Source organism: Coregonus clupeaformis, chromosome 8, assembly GCF_020615455.1.
Source record: "Coregonus clupeaformis isolate EN_2021a chromosome 8, ASM2061545v1, whole genome shotgun sequence".
Lineage (NCBI taxonomy): Eukaryota > Metazoa > Chordata > Actinopteri > Salmoniformes > Salmonidae > Coregonus > Coregonus clupeaformis.
Genome location: NC_059199.1, coordinates 66,054,513 through 66,072,405, shown reverse-complemented (window position 1 = coordinate 66,072,405; position 17,893 = coordinate 66,054,513). Strand labels below are relative to the sequence as shown.

The 17,893-nt window shown below is 43.2% G+C and overlaps 1 protein-coding gene across 2 annotated transcripts in view; it reads left to right on the top strand.

Moving 5' to 3' along the window:
• The window catches only part of LOC123491420 (nidogen-1-like), a 55,478-nt gene extending 40,032 nt beyond the window's left edge, over window positions 1-15,446 (top strand). Inside the window, exons 13-20 of one of the 2 annotated variants that reach the window (XM_045222158.1) lie at window positions 2,402-2,638; window positions 3,062-3,234; window positions 5,772-5,898; window positions 7,643-7,814; window positions 8,097-8,254; window positions 8,587-8,710; window positions 11,286-11,398; window positions 14,608-15,446. In XM_045222158.1, coding sequence (XP_045078093.1) covers window positions 2,402-2,638; window positions 3,062-3,234; window positions 5,772-5,898; window positions 7,643-7,814; window positions 8,097-8,254; window positions 8,587-8,710; window positions 11,286-11,398; window positions 14,608-14,726 — 1,223 coding nt within the window. In that variant the 3' untranslated portion in view covers window positions 14,727-15,446. The remainder of the gene's footprint in view (window positions 1-2,401; window positions 2,639-3,061; window positions 3,235-5,771; window positions 5,899-7,642; window positions 7,815-8,096; window positions 8,255-8,586; window positions 8,711-11,285; window positions 11,399-14,607) is intronic. The other variant, XM_045222159.1, reaches the window with a different exon arrangement.
• The last annotated feature ends 2,447 nt before the right edge of the window (window positions 15,447-17,893 follow it).

Genomic DNA, 17,893 nt, shown 5'->3' with positions numbered 1-17,893 from the left:
CCGGCCAGTGTTTTGGTAAATAGCTCAGGGATGGGGCTGGAGAAATGTAACCATTCTCAAATGTATAGATGGAGCTATGGATGCAAGAACTGACCATCCATGACATCAACATGATAGTTTTAACCATGTTTTAAAGCTATACATTGTTTGTTTACAATTACAATGTTTACAAACATTGGAGTAAAATAAGCTTATATTTTGGGTTCTGATGGGGTACGGCAGTTGAAATAAGTTCATGAGACATTAATAAGTTGTGTTGTGCAGATTGGCCCTTTAAGGAAATGGACAGGGGGCTGGCTCACGCTGCAGAAACAGGATATAGGCTCCTACCCTATGGGCCATTCTGTCTCAGATAAGGCTACTGATAATAATAAGTTAAACAGCAGCCAGAGGCAGTGTAGTCCAAAATGTGCAAGGGAAGGCAAGAGAAATGCATTCAGAAGGAACCTCTAAATTATACGGCTATGTCCGGAAGTATGTAAATACTGTACATTGCATGGGGATAGTTAGAGCTCTCATCAGGCATCTTCTTCCACTCAAAATGTAAGGATTTGCGTAGTTATACTTGTTCTGTCTTAGTGCCCCCAGCTGGAACATGTGAAGCGCCTAACAGTTTAGTTTGGTTTAGAGAGAGAGGGAGGGGGAGGCGGGGCAGTGAGACAGATTTGTCATCAAAGGAAAGCATAATATACCAGAGACTAACTGTTTATATTGAACGTCCACACAAGCCATAGTGGACTAAACAGTATATACAGTGCATTTTACTAATGGAGGTCTGTTCGCTAAGTTAAACAAGTCTATCAGTGTTGCGTCATCACCTGGCACTGATAGAAAGTTATTTAATCATGGTAGAACATGGACTGAGGCGAAGGCCTGAACAGTGTGTACTTCCATAAGCCTGATATAAGACTCCATGAGACTGCGTGCTAAAATATGGAACTGTTAGTGGGAGGGAGGATGGATGAAGGGTGTGTGTGTGTGTGTGTGCTTCGGGGTTCTGAAACTCACTCTGAACTGAGTGTCTGTTGGTTTCTGGTGTGCCTTGACCAAATGTCTCCCTCTTCCCCCTTGAAAGACATTTGAAGGTTGACATTTGACACTGTGCATCCTTCCTGCGCGGGGATGGGTATAACAACACACATATGTTACGTAGGGAGGATAAAGGAATGGAAACGGAGGTTGGTGTTGACACAACATATGATCCCCGTCGAGAAAGATCAACATAGCTGCTTATTCTCCATGCAATTAGGGCCAAAGGCCTGGAACATGTCACATGGATGTGCTGGAACAGAGCCAATGCTCCTACACTCCCGAATACAGACTCCTGGGCTGCATCCCTAATGGCCTAAATAGTGCACTACTTTGGGGCAGGGCCCATAGTCCGAGTTAGTTGAACATAAAGGTAAAGGTACCCTGGAGTTACAACCAGGAATTGAAACATTTAATAAACAACAACAACTGAAGTATTAGGAAGAAGGAGGACTTTCCCCTATTGACTTAACAACCAATCCATTTTCTCTTTGATTCAACTCTACTAGTTCCCCTTCACCACTGTATATTTGGGAATATAGGATATGTGTATTCAAGTGTTCCATACTATACATTATTATTCTATAGGCTTCAGGTTTCATGTCATGTACTGGAGCCTTGGGTGTTTGTGAGTTGGCATCTTTCTCAGCCGTTACCTCTTTGTTCAAGTCCAATCCAGGTGTCTACTGCATGTATGTTCTCCACCACGTAATTATAGCTCCTTCTCCTCTGCCTCCACAGTTTTGTCATATTTTGTACAAGCTGTCTGAAAAGGGGCATCATTTTGTCCTCCTTTGTCTGAACTTGTACTTGTAGTAGACACTGTAGTGTCTGGACCCTTTGAGAGTTGACCTGGTTGTCTTTCTCGCGTTTCGACGGATGATGACTGTCTGATAAAAACTGCTTTGATCTTTGCCTCCTCAGAGACAACGGTTCCCAATGTTGACTGGTTGTCTTTTTTTGGTGGCTTTTGTTGATTGTTGCGGCCAGACGTTGTGCATAGCACAGATTGTATGTTTTGCGGCAGTTTGAGATTGTTATGACTAGTCTGTGGTTAACCAGACTGATACCCTGGGGATAAGTCTTTCAGTGAGACACTATATTCCAGATGTCACCGTGTCCCCTATGTCAAGATTTACGTGACTGCAAAAATGAAATACTCTACATTGAATCATATGCTCATCTGCTCTCTCCTTAATCCATGTTTTCCATATTAGTAGTGGACAAGTAACTTTAGTTTTGAACTGCCATGTGCCATGTCGTACAGTAAGGCAATTATATTTAAACCAAAGCTAAACAGCACTTTAAAAAGAAAGAGCAATTTCTTAGAAACCTTTCTTAATTTCCTCTATTACTTTTATTACTATTCCAGAGCGTGAGAAGACGCAGTGTGAGCGAGACAGAGAAAGCATCCAGGTCTCCTCCAACACAGGCTCATTTTCCTTCTTCCGCCCTCGCCCCACCGTCAGTCAGTACGTTCCTACCTGCGACCAGCATGGTGCCTACGAGCCCACCCAGTGCCACGGTAGCATTGGGCAGTGCTGGTGTGTGGACGGCAATGGTCAGGAGATCCCCAACACTAGAATTGGCCCCGGCCAAAGACCTTTGTGTGAGTGACTGCCTCAAAAGATGGAGGGCCGATTGGTCATCCTTGGCTTGTACCTTAATATTCATATTCAACATATTCATGCATTCATAGCACTCATGTCTATTCCATTACATTCAACATTTGCACCTGCATGCTAAATAAAAATACTGTAGGAACCCACTGGGCACAAACTGGTTGAATCAACATTGTTTCCATGTCATTTCAACACCAAAATTATATGTGTTTAAATCAACGTGAAAAAAGTAATCAAAGTAAAGTAACTTTTAACCTAAATTCAATGGCATGGTTGAAAGTTTTGTTGATTTCACATTTAATTCAGGTTAGTTGAAAACTCAATCATAGGTAAATCAAAACTAGACGCTGATAGGATGTCTGTGCCCAGTGGGAAATGACATTGTAACTTCAGTTGTCCTCCCTTGACAGGTATTGACCAGGGAGTGATTCCTCCCCCGATCGGACCCACCACCAGGCCGGATGTCTCTCCTGTGGCCCCAGGAACCCACTTGCTGTTTGCCCAGAGCGGGAAGATCGAGTACATCCCCCTGGACGGATACAGCATGAACAAAGGGGAGGCCAAAGCCCTGCTGCACCTGCCTGTGAGGCTCCACATTGACGCACCTCAACTCACCTCACATTCTCAGTCAGACAGTCAGTCAGTCAGTTAATCAGTCAAGCACTGCACATCACTCATTACAAGCACTGTGGGAAGTTACTTACAGTGGGGAAAAAAAGTATTTAGTCAGCCACCAATTGTGCAAGTTCTCCCACTTAAAAAGATGAGAGAGGCCTGTAATTTTCCTCATAGGTACACGTCAACTATGACAGACAAATTGAGGAAAAAAAATCCAGAAAATCCCATTGTAGGATTTTTAATGAATTTATTTGCAAATTATGGTGGAAAATAAGTATTTGGTCACCTACAAACAAGCAAGATTTCTGGCTCTCACAGACCTGTAACTTCTTCTTTCAGAGGGTCCTCTGTCCTCCACCCGTTACCTGTATTAATGTCACCTGTTTGAACTTGTTATCAGTATAAAATACACCTGTCCACAACCTCAAACAGTCACACTCCAAACTTCACAATGGCCAAGACCAAAGAGCTGTCAAAGGACACCAAAAACAAAATTGTAGACCTGCACCAGGCTGGGAAGACTGAATCTGCAATAGGTAAGCAGCTTGGTTTGAAGAAATCAACTGTGGGAGCAATTATTAGGAAATGGAAGACATACAAGACCACTGATAATCTCCCTCGATCTGGGGCTCCACGCAAGATCTCACCCCGTGGGGTCAAAATGATCACAAGAACGGTGAGCAAAAATCCCAGAACCACACGGGGGGACCTAGTGAATGACCTGCAGAGAGCTGGGAACCAAAGTAACAAAGCCAACCATCAGTAACACACTATGCCGCCAGGGACTCAAATCCTGCAGTGCGAGACGTGTCCCCCTGCTTAAGCCAGTACATGTCCAGGCCCGTCTGAAGTGCATTTGGATGATCCAGAAGAGGATTGGGAGAATGTCATATGGTCAGATGAAACCAAAATAGAACTTTTGGTAAAAACTCAACTCGTCATGTTTGGAGGACAAAGAATGCTGAGTTGCATCCAAAGAACACCATACCTACTGTGAAGCATGGGGTTGGAAACATCATGCTTTGGGGCTGTTTTTCTGCAAAGGGACCAGGACGACTGATCCGTGTAAAGGAAAGAATGAATGGGGCCATGTATCGTGAGATTTTGAGTGAAACCCTCCTTCCATCAGCAAGGGCATTGAAGATGAAACGTGGCTGGGTCTTTCAGCATGACAATGATCCCAAACACACCGCCCGGGCAACGAAAGAGTGGCTTCGTAAGAAGCATTTCAAGGTCCTGGAGTGGCCTAGCCAGTCTCCAGATCTCAACCCCATAGAAAATCTTTGGAGGGAGTTGAAAGTCTGTGTTGCCCAGCGACAGCCCCAAAACATCACTGCTCTAGAGGAGATCTGCATGGAGGAATGGGCCAAAATAGCAGCAACAGTGTGTGAAAACCTTGTGAAGACTTACAGAAAACGTTTGACCTGTGTCATTGCCAACAAAGGGTATCTAACAAAGTATTGAGAAACTTTTGTTATTGACCAAATACTTATTTTCCACCATCATATGCCAATAAATTCATTAAAAATCCTACAACGAGATTTTCTGGATTTTTTTTTCTCATTTTGTCTGTCATAGTTGACGTGTACCTATGATGAAAATTACAGGCCTCTCTCATCTTTTTAAGTGGGAGAACTTGCACAATTGGTGGCTGACTAAATACTTTTTTTCCCCACTGTATTGACTCACAAACTTTAACTCACTCACTCTCTTCTCGAGTTAGTGATTCACTCAGTCAGTAACTCACTCCTCTGTAAGCGCCGGCCTACCACGCTTTGTCAAGATGGCCGCTCACCAGATGGCCAGAGCTGTCTTCTCAGACCCCCAGTCTTAGGTTGAATGAAAAGAGGGGGATTTGATAATCTCTTCCTCGCATGTCAGATGTTTCCTTTGGCCGGACTGAGAGTGCGTTGATGGGTGTTGTGGGTCCACGCACCCACTCTCTGGAATTTCCCAAATGCCACTTGAACAATCTCCTGATTGTGTGAGTTGACCATCCATACTCGTCCCCAGGCTTTTCCTCTTTCTTCTCACTAGCGTGGAATGGGTCTGGCAGAACATGTAACTGGACATGCAGAGGGATTCTTCCCAATAAAAGCTTCAACTGTTTGGCTAGCCGCATTCTGCCATTTTGTAATGTAATGTAACATTGTGTACGTCTTATGTAAATTGTTGAAATCCATCTGTGAAATGAATGGGGTGAGATATTAACATTAACACTATTAAAGTAGTATAACATTAATGCAATGTTCTCTTGCTTTGAACAGGGGCTCTATTGAGTGTGTGTGACATCCTATATTCTGACGCTCGCATGGTTTCCAATTAGCAGTTAAGAAGGGAAAGCACAAGGACTTTTTTTTTGTGCCAGGCCAGCTACACACGCTACTATGGTGCAATGCATCAGATGATTGGTCTATTGAATGTTTCAATGTGTTTGTATCTGTCCCGATCTAAATAAACCATTAATCAATAAAACCGTCCGTCTCTATGTGTTGCTCCCAGGACAGAGTGGCGATTGCTGTGGCCTACGACTGTGTGGAGAAGATGGTGTACTGGACGGACATCACAGGGCCCTCCATCAGCAAGGCCAGCCTGGAGGGAGGAGACATAATTTCTCTCGTCACAACAGGTGCACAGTACACAGGTCTCAGGTCAGCCTGTAGGAAGGAGACACCATCTTTTGACATGTGTGAAACAAGACGGACTGCCATTCATTGTCTTGGTAGTCTTTCAATGTACACTATATATAGAAAAGTATGTGGACACCCCTTCAAATTAGTGGATTTGGCTATTTCAGCCTCACCCGTTGCATACAATCGGGCACACAGGCATGCAATCTCCATAGACAAACATTGTCAGTAGAATGGCTTTACTGAAGAGCTCAGTGACTTTCAACATGGCACCGTCATACATTTACATTATTTAGCAGACGCTCTTATCCAGAGCGACTTACAGTTAGTGCATACATTATTCTTTTTTATTTTCATACTGGCCCCCCGTGGGAATCGAACCCACAACCCTGGCGTTGCAAACGCCATGCTCTACCAACTGAGCTACCTCACTGCCTGCCATTCCCTCCCCTACCCTGGACAAATTGTGCGCTGCCCCATTGGTCTCCCGGTTGCGGCCGGCTACTGCAGAGCCTGGATTCGAACCAGGATCTCTAGTCGCACAGCTAGCACTGCGATGCAGTGCCTTAGACCACTGCGCCACTCGGGAGACACTTTTCCAACAAGTACGTTTCTGCCCTGCTAGAGCTGCCCCGGTCAGCTCTAGTAGCAACAAAGGCTCAGCCGTGAAGTGGTAGGCCACACAAGCTCACAGAACGAGACCGCCGAGTGCTGAAGCACGTAGCACGTAATACTCACTACCGAGTTCCAAACTGCCTCTGGAAGCAACGTCAGCACAATAACTGTTAGTCGGGAACTTCATGAAATGGGTTTCCATGGCCAAGCAGCCAGCCGCACACAAGCCTAAGATCACCATGCGCAATGCCAAGCGTCGGCTGGAGTTGTGTAAAGCTCGCCACCATTGGACTCTGGAGCAGTGGAAACACGTTCTCTGGAGTGATGAATCACACTTCACCATCTGGCAGTCCGACGGACGAATACCTTCCCGAATGCATAGTGCCAACTGTAAAGTTTGGTGGAGGAGGACTAATGGTCTGGGGCTGTTTTTCATGGTTCGGGCTAGGCCCCTTAGTTCCAGTGAAGGGAAATCTTAACGCTACGGCATACAATTACATTCTAGACGATTCTGTGCTTCCAACTTTGTGGCAACAGTTTGGGGAAGGCCCTTTCCTGTTTCAGCATGACAATGCCCCCATGCACAAAGCAAGGTCCATACAAATTATTTGTTGAGATCGGTGTGGAAGAACTTGACTGGCCTGCACAGAGCCCTGACCTCAACTCCATCGAACCCCTTTGGGATGAATTGGAACGCCGACTGCGAGCCAGGCCTAATCACCCAACATCAGTGCTCGACCTCACTAATGCTCTTGTGGCTGAATGGCAAGTCCTCTCAGCAATGTTCCAAAATCTACTGGAAAGCCTTCCCAGAAGAGTGGAGGCTGTTATAACAGCAAAGGGGGGACCAACACCATATTAATGCCCATGATTTTGGAATGAGATGTCCACATACTTTTGGTAATGTAGTGTATAACCCCAAGGGATGGAAATAAAGCTGGCTTGCTGCTTGCTGGCTGGCTAGTGACATTTTGTCTTCTTAAATATCCCACAGATTTAGGACCCGGGCTTGTAGGAATTGCGGTCTACTAGCCCGGCTGGCCAGAGCCATCCCTGATGACCCCCATAGAAAATCAGTCGTTTCTGTCTCAACTAGGCGTAATGATGTCCTCCTTCTCTCTTCCTTAGACCTGGAGAGCCCAGAGGGTTTGGCTATCGACCACCTGGCCCGGCTAATGTTCTGGACGGATTCCATGAAGGACAGGATTGAGGTGGCCAAACTGGACGGAAGCCAGCGCCGTGTCCTCTTCGACACCGACCTGGTAAACCCCCGGCCCATTGTCGCTGACCCCTCCTATGGGTACGTGTCTTTGGACAATGTCTGACTTTGATTCCTTTGTTGCAAATTTGTGATTAAATAAGCAGTTAGTTCTTTGTGCTGAATATATATTGTTCTTAACCGCTAAGGCCTGGAACGATTTCGCTAGTGAATCTGGCAGGTTAGCCTTTTCATGGTTTAGATAGCATAACGTAGGTTTGACAACAGAAATCCCCAGTGCTGTGTTCATTTTAAAGCTGTTGGTTTAAAAATATGGTTCTAAGCATCATGACAAGAACATGTTTTCTCTGGCTTGTTGTCCAGACGACTCTACTGGGCAGACTGGAACAGAGACGGGCCCAAGATCGAGATGTCCAACATGGACGGAACCGACAGGACAGTCTTGGTTAAGGACGACCTGGGGTTGCCCAACGGCCTTACATACGACCCTGAGAGCCAGCAGCTGTGCTGGGCCGATGCTGGTAAGAGGCTACGCTAAACATGCTAACACTATCGATGCTAGTAAGAAGTTATAAAACATGCTAACACTATCTGTAAAAAGCTATGCTAAACGTGCTTACACTATTGATGTTGTTAAGAAGCTATGCTAAACATGCTAACCCTATCGATGCCGGTAAAGACGCTACACTAAACATGCTAACACTATTGATATCGTTAGCTAAACATGCTATGTAGCAATCCATGGGAAAATCCCACTGTACTGAGGCAGTTCAGATGACTCAGTTAGTTGGAGCATGGTGCTAGCAGCAGGGATGTTGGTTTGACTCCTGCATGTTTTTTTAAACCTTTACAGGTACTCGTAAGGTACAGTGTATGGACCCCAACGGTAGGAACCGTAGGACTATTGTGGAGGGGATTCAGTATCCTTTCGCCATCGTATCCCATGGGAGGAACCTTTACTACACTGACTGGAGAAGGTATGATCACCTGGGCCCGGTTTCCCAAAAGCATCTTAAGGCTAAGTTCATCGTTTGAACCTTTGTAGGAGCATCGTTAAATCTCCGAGCTGTTTCCTAAAACTATTGTTACTAAAGTTGCACTTGAAAATGCTTGTTATTTACAGACTGCCTCAGACCACTCGTAGAACAGCTAAGTGCGTCGTTAGATGCTTTTTTGCCCTTCCGTAGATTCTCCTACTATACACAGAAAATCTCTGCTATACATAGAATCAAGATGTTTAGGCCTATCTGTCTCTCTGTGACTGACGATAGCAGAACGAAGTTGACTACAAATACAAAGTCGCCAATGTATTTGCAATTGTTACAAACAAGCCAAGGATAACAATATGCTTCAAATAAAAACAGAGATGACTGCATCAAAATAGAAATACAGTAGGCCTAGAACTATAGGCTACATACAGTGGGGAAAAAAAGTATTTAGTCAGCCACCAATTGTGCAAGTTCTCCCACTTAAAAAGATGAGAGAGGCCTGTAATTTTCCTCATGGGTACACGTCAACTATGACAGACAAAATGAGGAAAATAAAATCCAGTTTATTTGCAAATTATGGTGGAAAATAAGTATTTGGTCAATAACAAAAGTTTCTCAATACTTTGTTATATACCCTTTGTTGGCAATGACACAGGTCAAACGTTTTCTGTAAGTCTTCACAAGGTTTTCACACACTGTTGCTGGTATTTTGGCCCATTCCTCCATGCAGATCTCCTCTAGAGCAGTGATGTTTTGGGGCTGTCGCTGGGCAACACAGACTTTCAACTCCCTCCAAAGATTTTCTATGGGGTTGAGATCTGGAGACTGGCTAGGCCACTCCAGGACCTTGAAATGCTTCTTACGAAGCCACTCCTTTGTTGCCCGGGCGGTGTGTTTGGGATCATTGTCATGCTGAAAGACCCAGACACGTTTCATCTTCAATGCCCTTGCTGATGGAAGGAGGTTTTCACTCAAAATCTCACGATACATGGCCCCATTCATTCTTTCCTTTACACGGATCAGTCGTCCTGGTCCCTTTGCAGAAAAACAGCCCCAAAGCATGATGTTTCCACCCCCCATGCTTCACAGTAGGTATGGTGTTCTTTGGATGCAACTCAGCATTCTTTGTCCTCCAAACACGACGAGTTGAGTTTTTACCAAAAAGTTATATTTTGGTTTCATCTGACCATATGACATTCTCCCAATCCTCTTCTGGATCATCCAAATGCACTCTAGCAAACTTCAGACAGGCCTGGACATGTACTGGCTTAAGCAGGGGGACACGTCTGGCACTGCAGGATTTGAGTCCCTGGCGGCGTAGTGTGTTACTGATGGTAGGCTTTGTTACTTTGGTCCCAGCTCTCTGCAGGTCATTCACTAGGTCCCCCCGTGTGGTTCTGGGATTTTTGCTCACAGTTCTTGTGATCATTTTGACCCCACGGGGTGAGATCTTGCGTGGAGCCCCAGATCGAGGGAGATTATCAGTGGTCTTGTATGTCTTCCATTTCCTAATAATTGCTCCCACAGTTGATTTCTTCAAACCAAGCTGCTTACCTATTGCAGATTCAGTCTTCCCAGCCTGGTGAAGGTCTACAATTTTGTTTCTGGTGTCCTTTGACAGCTCTTTGGCCTTGGCCATAGTGGAGTTTGGAGTGTGACTGTTTGAGGTTGTGGACAGGTGTCTTTTATACTGACAACAAGTTCAAACAGGTGCCATTAATACAGGTAACAAGTGGAGGACAGAGTAGCCTCTTAAAGAAGAAGTTACAGGTCTGTGAGAGCCAGAAATCTTGCTTGTTTGTAGGTGACCAAATACTTATTTTCCACCATCATTTGCAAATAAATTCATAAAAAATCCTACAATGTGATTTTCTGGATTTTTTTTCCTCAATTTGTCTGTCATAGTTGACGTGTACCTATGATGAAAATTACAGGCCTCTCTTATCTTTTTAAGTGGGAGAACTTGCACAATTGGTGGCTGACTAAATACTTTTCCCCCCCACTGTATCCCTATATATTTAAATCACATTAAAATACATTCCATGATCAATTATTTGAGTTCTAATTAGCTAATTGTCGGCTACTGTCTGTAATTTGTGCCTGAATATATTTCATGATGTGTAACAATAAGCATTTCACTGCACCTTTCATACCTGCTGTAAGCTGTGTACGTGACTAATACAATTTGATTTGATTAATTAATTCATTCCTTCATTCATACACACCTTTTTCATGAGCATGCATACATTTCCCATTACATAAAATGCTCAGGTTTGAATACACCAGGTCAGTATATTACCCCCTTTTCAATAGATTCATGAAAATAAATCAATAACCTTGGCAATGAATGATAGAAAGGATTATTTTCATGTAGAATTAATTTTTTCATGGTAGTCAATAGAGTAAGAGCCTTCATAAGAATGGTAGAAGCCATTTGAAACTGTACTATTTATTTAAAAACGTGAGTGTCTCATAAATGTCTAAGTTTGTTTAATGCCAATGTTTATTTGAGGCCCAGCGAATGTTTAGAGAATGTTCTGATAATGTTGTTTGCTGTTGCCAGGGAAGCGGTGGTAGCCGTGGACCGCACAACGGACAGAGAGACGGACGAGTTTCTGCCACAGAAGCGTTCGCGAGTGTATGGCATTGCCACGACCCCAACTCAATGCCCACAAGGTAAGCCTCCTCACACTTCCTAGCTCTCTCAATAGCCTTGGTTTGTATCCCAAATGGCACCCTATAGGCTCTGGTCAAAATAAGTACACTATAAAGGGAATAGGGTGCCATTTGGGACATTATCTAGGTCAGTGGTCACCAACCTTTTCTGAGTTAAGATCACTTTCGTAGTCAAAATGGAAGCCGAGATCTGCCGCTCAGATAAAAAAAAAAAAAACATGACTTAAATGTTTTTACATTTAACCTAATAAAAACAGTTCTGTAGGAATTAGGTTTGTGCAGTAGGCCTAATACATTATCACAGCATATTGGCTATATGCCATGCCAGGCCTGCCAATATTGTTCTTCTCTGACCATTTTATATTTCAAAACACAAGCTTTGATAACAAAATAGATCAGTTGGTGTAGCACTTGCGAGGCACAGCTGAGCATAAATTGAAATAATTTGCTTTTTTATTTTACTGGACTGATGGTAGGTACCTGCATCTGATGGTCATAGTGCTTTCAATACAACTGCGAACTCGGAAAAAACGAGGTCAAATTATGACGTCAGTGAACATCAGGTCGGAAAGTTGGAGCTCTAGAATGATGCCGAGTTGGATGACGGATCAAAACAAATTTTCCCCAGTCGGATCTAGTTTTTTTCAGAGATCCCAGTTGTCTTGAAAGCACTGAAGTCGGAAGTCTGAGATTTCCGAGTTCCCAGTTGTTTTGAACACAGCATTAGTCTCGAGCGGAGGGAGCGGAGGGAGGGAGAGAGCAGTAGAGGGTCTGCCTCTCACGGTCCCTGCTCTCTCTTTTCTTTCCTCCGGTGAGGCTGACCAGAGAGAGGGGACACAGTCTTCCAGCTGATGGCGAAACTCGAGTCACCTCAGGCACATCTGCCTCAGGCACAAATTAATGTTGTTCCCATGACAAGAGAAAGTGAAATATTCTTCGATATTAAAATAGACACGACGAGCTGCTAATAATAATAAAAACGCAGGGCTATCGATACACTTGGCTACTCATTCATTGCAGCTGCAAAGCGAGTGGAAGTAGAGAGAAACGCGTTTTATGTTTTGTAATAGTGTTGAATAAAACCAGTGTTGACAGTGCTGAATAAAACTTTGACATGAACTCACTCATAAAAACAGCAGCGATTTTCTATATTCTTTGACAGTTTCAGACATGGTTTTAAAAGTTATGAAATCTCTTGTAGGCTAGTATCAACCTTTGCTGTGGCCGGGGTTATGGAAGCTGTAGGTAGGCACGGTGAATTGAGCTATCCAATTGGCCAACGCAGTAGCACACTCAATTTAGCCAAAGATCTCCTGGTCTGCCGGGTAGGCGGAGTTGATCTTTTCAGACAAATTAAATGGTTCAAAATGGGAACACTTTGCATCCCGGTGCGCAGGGCTTCTAAATCAAGTGCACTTACCGCCAACAGCCAACACAAAACAAAGGGACCGCAATCCTTTATGCATTTATCTTCGGTTTTTCTACAGAAATGTTTGGTGATCGACTAAGAATGCCTTGGTGACCACTGGTCTAGGTCTATACAATAAACACATACTTATGTGATCTGAATTTATGTCCAATTCTATTCCTGTATTGACAGGGAATTGATCCCAACTCTAATGGTTGTGGTTCTAGACTAGTTATATAGCACTGAAGCAGAATCAGTGAAATTGGATACATAGCTTTAAATACACAGCTGTACATGGGTACAGCTGAGAGTCTCATAATCGTAATGCAGAGATTCACTTTACTCAGCAACCTCCGATTTTCCCACCCCCCCTTCCTACATATATATCCTCACATTGTCTGGATGCAATTACTCGGGTCTGGTGGAATGTGCACCGCCTGCCATATTCGTACATCTGAGCTCCCGCTGGATTTATCTGGTCTGGTCCAATCCACCATGGGGGGCTGTTCTTATTTTGTGTACAGTATGAGTAGTACAGTAAGTACTTATAGTATAGATAGTCGGCTGTGTGCAGTTGATCGCCTGTTGAGTGTCGACGAACGGTGGCCATTCAACATGCAGAATTGTCGGGAAACTAACAGAAAATGACAGCCGATGTTGTGTGAGCAAAGGCTTTAGGACGGCCAACCGTTGGCCAACTGCTTTTAACCATTCATCAAGACAGTCTGTTTTCAGCTAAATTGTTAATTAATGGTACCCAAACTATATGCACTGACTATCTAGCACTGACTCTACGCACACTCGCTGTACTACATATACACACCATATACACACTCACACACACTACACTGTCACTCCCACACAAATCCCTCACACATTCAAACACTACATATGCACACATAAAAAAATGTATAAAAAAATAACAGACAACACAAACACTTTTACACTCATCATTTGCTTCTGCTACTGTTCTTTATTTGACTCTTATTATTATCTATCCGGATGCCTAGACACTTTACCCTGCCTTCATGTACATAATTACCTAAAATACCTTGTACCTCTGCACATTGATCTGGCACTGGTACTCCCTGTATATAGCTCCATTCTTGTGTATTTTATTTAATTCCTCGTGTAAGTTTCTATTTCATATTTGATTATAATTTTTTTAACTCTCCATCGTTGGGAAAGGTTTGTAAGCAAACATTTCACTGTAAAGTCTACACCAGTTGTATTCGGCTCATGTGATAAATACAATTTGATTTGATTGAATAGAGCCCTCAGTCTGGTTTACATTACTGCAGAACCAAGACCGCAGATCCAATTCTAGATACATGAACAGCGTAAATCTGTCCTGACTGTCTTTTTCAAAGTACTCTGGGAGCCTGAATCCCTCCCAAAGCATACAGTGAATGTTTTTTGGGTGTGTAAATGTCCCATGTTATCAATTAAACACTTTTTTTAGTGTAAGAGTATGTAGCTGTGTATTACATTTTACATTTTAGTCATTTAGCAGACGCTCTTATCCAGAGCGACTTACAGTTATTGAGTGCATACATTTTTCATACTGCCCCCCCGTGAGAATCGAACCCACAACCCTGGCGTTGCAAGCGCCATGCTCTACCAACTGAGCTACAGGAGGGCCTGTATGTTATAGCACTGTGAATATCCCTACTACTGCTTTTGGTGGGGTTTGCTCTTATTCAGACCATATGTAGTGTGCATTTGATTTCAAAGTACCGTTGTGCCAAATGACTAGAAACTGCTGTAAATGATGTTAATGTTATCCAAATGTCTCCCGCAGCGTATAACTACTGCTCGAACAACGGAGGCTGTTCACACCTTTGTCTACCTCGCCGCGGTGGCTTCACGTGCCGGTGTCCAGACGTGGTGGACGGAAGCTGTGTGGAGAGGAACTTGTGAGGACGGAAGAAAGAACAGTAGATTCTCCTGCTAACTGCACAAAGAGGTTGTGACACGTGTGCCTTCCAACTTCCTCTTTAAAGGAAGAATGATAAGCTGCATCCGGCTGGGAGTTACTCTGTGGCCAAATCCATTCAGATTGCTAGGCCTCTACTGCTCAGTTCCCCTCTGGCAGATCTGAGAGGATTGGGTAGTTTGTAAGGATATGATAGTGATCTCTACTGTAGTTCTCTGGTTGGTTAGGTGGAGTTGTTATCCTATTGCTTACACTTATCTAGTCCTTTGACCTTGTTACTGTTACGGTGTGTATTTGAAACCTACCAAATTATTTTGCCATTATTTTCTGATACGTTTGATAAAAAGTAACATTAGATTTTTTGTATTGTAAATAAATACCTGAAATATAGACGTATTATCTGAAGTACACGTTTCCAGTGGTGCTCTTGATGACCAGTTATAGCTGATTATTACTGTGAAGGTGTACAGGTTGTTGGGCATAACGCCAGGTTGTTGGTGTTTGGCTGCCACAAGCCCATCTGGAGAGAAGTTGGCCCAGCGCCTTTTGATGACCTCATTCTCCCCATAAGAGGGTTGACAGCCCACCATAGGAGTTTTACATAAGGTTAATGCATGTACTGTGTGTGCAGCTGTGCGGTGACAGAGAAAAAACAAGAACATTTACATTCTGTACAGCTGTCCTATTAAACTTTTTTTTTACAAGTTTGGTGTACATTGTGTATTTTTTCTTGTTAGTACAGTAACATGTTAGTTATCAGGAAGCTATTTTTCTTTTTTTAAAGCATACAGTAACTATAATACCAGTTAGAGGTTGTGAAATCACACGTAATTTGTATATGCGTTAGACTAGCGTTCTGTCTATCAAAGGGCTATACCATCAATCCAGCTCCTTAATTCTGAGTGCCAAGCAGAGGCATCGGTCCCATTTTGTACAGTGCCTTGCAAAAGTATTCATCCCCCTTAGTGTTTTTCCTATTTTGTTGCATTACAACCTGTAATTTAAATGGATTTGTATTTGTATTTCATGTAATGGACATACACAAAATAGTCCAAATTGGTGAAGTGAAATGAAAAAAATTACTTGTTTCAAAAAATTAAAAAGAATAAATAACGGAAAAGTGGTGCGTGCATTTGTATTCACCCCCTTTGCTATGAAGCCCCTAAATAAGATCTGGTGCAACCAATTACCTTCAGAAGTCACATAATAAGTTAAATAAAGTCCACCTGTCTGCAATCTAAGTGTCACATGATCTGTCACATGATCTCAGTAGATATACACCTGTTCTGAAAGGCCCCAGAGTCTGCAACACAACTAAGCAAGGGGCACCACCAGGGGCGGTGTGTTCATTAGGGCGATATGGGCGACGCACTGCCAAACGGGAAAAGCAAGGGATTTTTTTTCTAATCAATTATATCACGGCAACAGTAGTTATCAGTGTTCTAATCTAGACGTCTGATCTGCCACTAAATGTCCAATCAGGCTAAATTCGTGCTTCAAATGGCCCCGCCCGTTTTGGGGCGATTTCAGTCAGGTTGAAAATCGCCCAGAAGTCTCTCATAGCCTCTCATGTAAAATCTTTTTTTCAAATATCAGAGCTTTCAATACAATCTCTATGGGTTTCTGAGGGCTTGCACTTACGCGCTTTCGTCATACGTAACATAACCATGAACGTAACTAAGAAAAGAGCGGGTAGCAGCGTCAATCAATTCACGTACTACTATCAAAGATGGCTAGCGTTCAGTGCAACTCGATTGTCTCTTTGAAAGAAGTTCACATCAAAGACCATTCAAAACGAGCTACTGGAGTGTATGCTAGCGGTCATGAGGGAACATATTGTGGAGGAGGTGAAGTCGGCGAACTTCGTAGCTATCCAAGCTGACGAGACCACAGACGTTTCTACACAGACACAGCTGGTGCTGAGGTACAACCACAAAGTGCAGGAGCGCTTTTTTGAGTTCCTTCCCATCTCGGAATCAACCTCAGTCTCAATCGCCAGTGTGCTTTTGGAGAGACTGAACGGTCTTTTGCCGACAACGAGAAAGTCAAACTCATTGCGCAAGCTTACGATGGAGCCAGTGTGATGAGGCGAGAGAAGGCTGGTGTGCAGCAAAAGGTCGCGTGAGCATTTCAAGAATGCCCATTACGTGCATTGCTATGTGCATCAGTTGAATTTTATCATGCAGCAAGCTACTTCTCGCATCAAAAAAGTAACTAGTAAACTAGTCCTCAGCATGGCTGATTTCAATGAGAAAGTCATTGACCGCTTTGCTGCATTGAAAGAGAGAAGAGAACAGTTTCAGTACAAGTAATGTAGCCTCTCTCTCTCTTTGTCCCTCCCTGTCTGTCTCTTTAACACACACACGCCCAAATCAGTTCACAGTTGATGTTGTTTAAAATAGTTATTTTTCATTAAAAAAAAGTAAAACTTTTTTTTTACAAATCTATACAATTGGCCAGAATATGGTTGTTCATATTTACAAATCTATACAATTGGCCAGAATATGGTTGTTCATTTTTACAAAGCCATACAGATAGCTGTGTTTACCTTTTCTAGAAATTATTTTCAAATTCTGTTTTCAGGCAAAATGTCTATCACTGTTCATTTTCACAAATCTATACAAGAGGGCAGAATATGGAAGTCTATAAAAATTTCCTATTACCAATAACTTGCATCAATGTTTTCAGTAGCCTCTATCAAAAGCTCCTGCTTGCTTGTTGTGAATTATGCTCAGGTGCACATATTTCCAATTCAACCATGAGGCCTTTTTGAAGCAAGTAATGTGTATATCAGTATTGACTTATATGCTGCCCCTGTCTTCATGTTGTTGCTGGACATATCTTTTTTAAAATGTGTGTAGGTCACCTAAATCATCAGAAAAATTGCCCCCCCTGAGAATTTTTTCAGGAGCCGCCACTGGGCACCACCAAGCAAGCGGCACCATGAAGACCAAGGAGCTCTCCAAACAGGTCAGGGACAAAGTTGTGGAGAAGTACAGATCAGGGTTGGGTTATAAAAAAAAATCAGAAACTTTGAACATCGCACGGAGCACCATTAAATCCATTATTAAAAAATTGAAAGAATATGGCACCATAACAAACCTGCCAAGAGAGGACCGCTGACCAAAACTCACGGACAAGGCATTAATCA